The sequence below is a fragment of the Mesitornis unicolor genome, unplaced genomic scaffold (genome assembly GCF_000695765.1).
Source record: "Mesitornis unicolor isolate BGI_N332 unplaced genomic scaffold, ASM69576v1 scaffold23527, whole genome shotgun sequence".
NCBI classification, from domain to species: Eukaryota; Metazoa; Chordata; class Aves; order Mesitornithiformes; family Mesitornithidae; genus Mesitornis; species Mesitornis unicolor.
The window spans coordinates 173,963-176,752 of record NW_010198755.1 but is presented as its reverse complement, the minus strand read 5'-3'; the positions used below and the strand labels follow the sequence as shown (position 1 = coordinate 176,752).

Sequence of the window (2,790 nt, the reverse complement as noted above, 5' to 3'; positions counted from 1 at the left end):
ACTGCCGATCGGCACAGCACAGTGTGGGTGACTCTCCGTGACACCCACCCGGAGGAAGATGCAAAGTCAGGAAAGGGCCTGTGGGGAGCCAAAACCCCCAGCTGGCCCCCAGCTGAGTTTCACATCCTCCTGCCTGGTTGTTTCCTCTGAGCAAGCACTTTCCTGGCTGTCCAGCGAGACCTGTGCTTGTGTCACTGGAGAAGCAGGGGCTGAAAGGACAGAGGTGGGGTGAGCCTCTGCCCAGAGATGTGCTACAAACCCTCCATGGGGGCTGTCACTCTGAAAATCACCTGCCTTTCCCCAGTCTTTAACTCATTTCTGAGCAAGCTGATGGGGAGCAAACCCCTGTGCCAGCTTTGCAGAGGCAGAATAATCTGTGCAATGATGGGCTGGTGCAAGGTCATCGCCTTGGCTCTGATGGGAGACGCTGCACTCTAGGCAATGGGACTGAAAGATGTTAGTGCTTGGGGGTTTCTGACCTGCAGGATGGTTGTCCTCTCTGCCCCTTTGTGCTCCACCAGCTCTGCTGGCTTCTGAATGCACAGGGGCCCTGCCATCCATGGTCAGGGGTTGCTCCTTGCAGGCGATCTGGCCTCCTTCTCCCTGCTCCAGGAATGGAGACATTTGACAGCCCAGCATGTGTGAAGCAGCTCCTCTGAGCAGCAGCCCCAGGGTATGGCACCTGTGTGGCTTCCACGATGCTTCCTGGCTGCCTGATACCTGCCCAGCCTGCCCTGCTTACTATTAGACTTGCTCTAAGCCGAAGAGAGAAGAGCATCACCCTACAACCCCACCACCATCACCCCACAACCCCATCAGTCACCCTGATGTCCCTGTCCTTCCTTGCTGAAAGGCCAGAGGACCACAGCTGCCTTTGCCCATCCTGGGAGAGTTTGGGTACCAAGAGAGGAGCATGTGGGTGAGGTGTATGATCTGCCCCTGTAGATGACAGCTCACTTGGGCTCATTGGAGAAAGGACACGCATAGTCTCCTCCCAGAGATTTCCCTTTGCCCATTAAGTTCCAGCTCTGCTTGTGCACTCAGTTCCCTCCTCTGCCTTTGCACTTGGGATCTCTGCTTGGCCAGGGACAAGCTGGGATCGCTTCTCTCCCTGGGCAGCTTGGGAAGGGGCTCAAGACATTGAAGGCTTGAGGAGGACTCATGAATAGAAGGGAAAAACCCAAGCAGCTGTCATGGGAGCAAGATTTATTTATACAGATGGGGAGGATGTGAGAGGCAGCAGTGGCCTGGTGCCAGAAAGGCGTTTTCAGTGGTTAGTGCAGCAGAAGCAGTGGCACGCAGTGATTTCCGACTCAGGGAGCAAAGAGCCGTGGCTGGTGAATGGCCCCAGTGTCAACTGGTCCCCTCTGGTCTGGGGTCTCAGTGGCCAGGAGCAGAAAGGACTGTGGCGCCAGGGGTCCTTTGTCCACAGGATGGACGGGGCAGGCTCAGCACGGAGGTCACTGCAGGGTCTCACTGCTGCAGTGGTGACCCACAGACCGGCCACTTTGTGACACTGCTGGAAGCACACAACCTGTCTGGTGGCTCAGTTTGGGGCCATCCTGGTTTGCTGTGATACTAAACCATCCCACGCACTCACAGGGGGAAAGCACACGCAGACACACACCGGAATGCTCTGGTGCTAAGCCAGTCCATACTGGCTGTCCATCAGCCCATCTGCGGGACATCTGCGGGAAGAGCATGAAGCCACTGAAGACACTGTCTGCCTCGGAGCCGCTGTAGATGGTGCTGCCCCCGACGGGGCCGGTGCTGATGGAGACCTTGTCACCCATAGCCAGGCTGAGCACGCTGCTGCCCGAGTTCACCTGCAGGATGTTGCGGCTGTTGTGGTCGCAGAAGCTGACCACGCGCTCCCTGTTCTTGGTGATGCTCAGACAGAGGTCCCCATTGGAGACCACCTGGAAGACGAAGTAGTAGAGCCCAGGGATGCTGCAGGTGAACTCCCCAGTCTGGGGGCTGTAGGAGCTCTCCTGGTTGGTGATGATGTTGTCGAACACCACTGTCCTGCCCGTGAACTGAGGGGACCTCCGTGAGGCAGAGAAGGCAGGACGCGGCTGCTTCTGGATGTTGACACCTACCCCCTTCTCCCCCTTTGGCCCCGCCTGGCCTGCAAGTCCAGGGGGGCCATGCAGGCCATGGTAGCCCCGGTTCCCTGGGATGCCAGGAAGCCCCGGCTCGCCTGTGTCCCCTTTGAGTCCCTTGATGCCCGTCCTCTGTGCTGATTTGCCTGGCGAGAGGTGGTGAGAAGGAGCAGTTTGTGCATGTCTGGCATCCTCCAAATTGCTCCCACAGCCCGTGATGCTCCTACCCTTGAGGCTCTCAGGCGACCTGCACCACACATCTCCATCTCCCCCTTACCTGGCTCTCCCACGTCACCCTTCTGCCCTGGCCTCCCATCAAGGCCAGGGACTCCCGGGAAGCCATCCTTGCCGTCCGGTGCCCGACACACGCCATCCTGCAGCAGAGCCATGCCCAGCATTGCTGCCAGGGTGCTGCTTGCCAGCCAAAACCCCAGTTGCATCCTGCCTCCCTGCAAGCACAGGGGTGGGGGAGTTTGCGATGAAGGCAAGCGCACAGCAAACATGCAGATACACTTTGGATACAGACACACAAGTGCTTTTATGAGATGCATGCATAGGTCTACCATGCCACCCACATTGTCCAGTACAGATAGCTGGACACCATGTGCAATGGTGAAAATAATTCACGGGAGGATTTTGAGGCTGAAATCATTGATATGTGAAAATCTCTGAAAATCTCTGGTATGTG

General features: G+C 57.5%; 1 protein-coding gene across 1 annotated transcript; it reads right to left on the bottom strand.

Annotated features, from left to right (window-relative positions):
• Positions 1–744: 744 nt before the first annotated feature.
• Positions 745–2,542, bottom strand: C1QA (complement component 1, q subcomponent, A chain). Its single transcript, XM_010189257.1, has 3 exons — positions 2,380–2,542; positions 1,628–2,248; positions 745–755 (listed from the first exon to the last, which is right to left on the bottom strand). Exons 1-3 carry the CDS (start codon positions 2,540–2,542, stop codon positions 745–747), a joined length of 795 nt encoding a protein of 264 aa, XP_010187559.1.
• Positions 2,543–2,790: the final 248 nt, after the last annotated feature.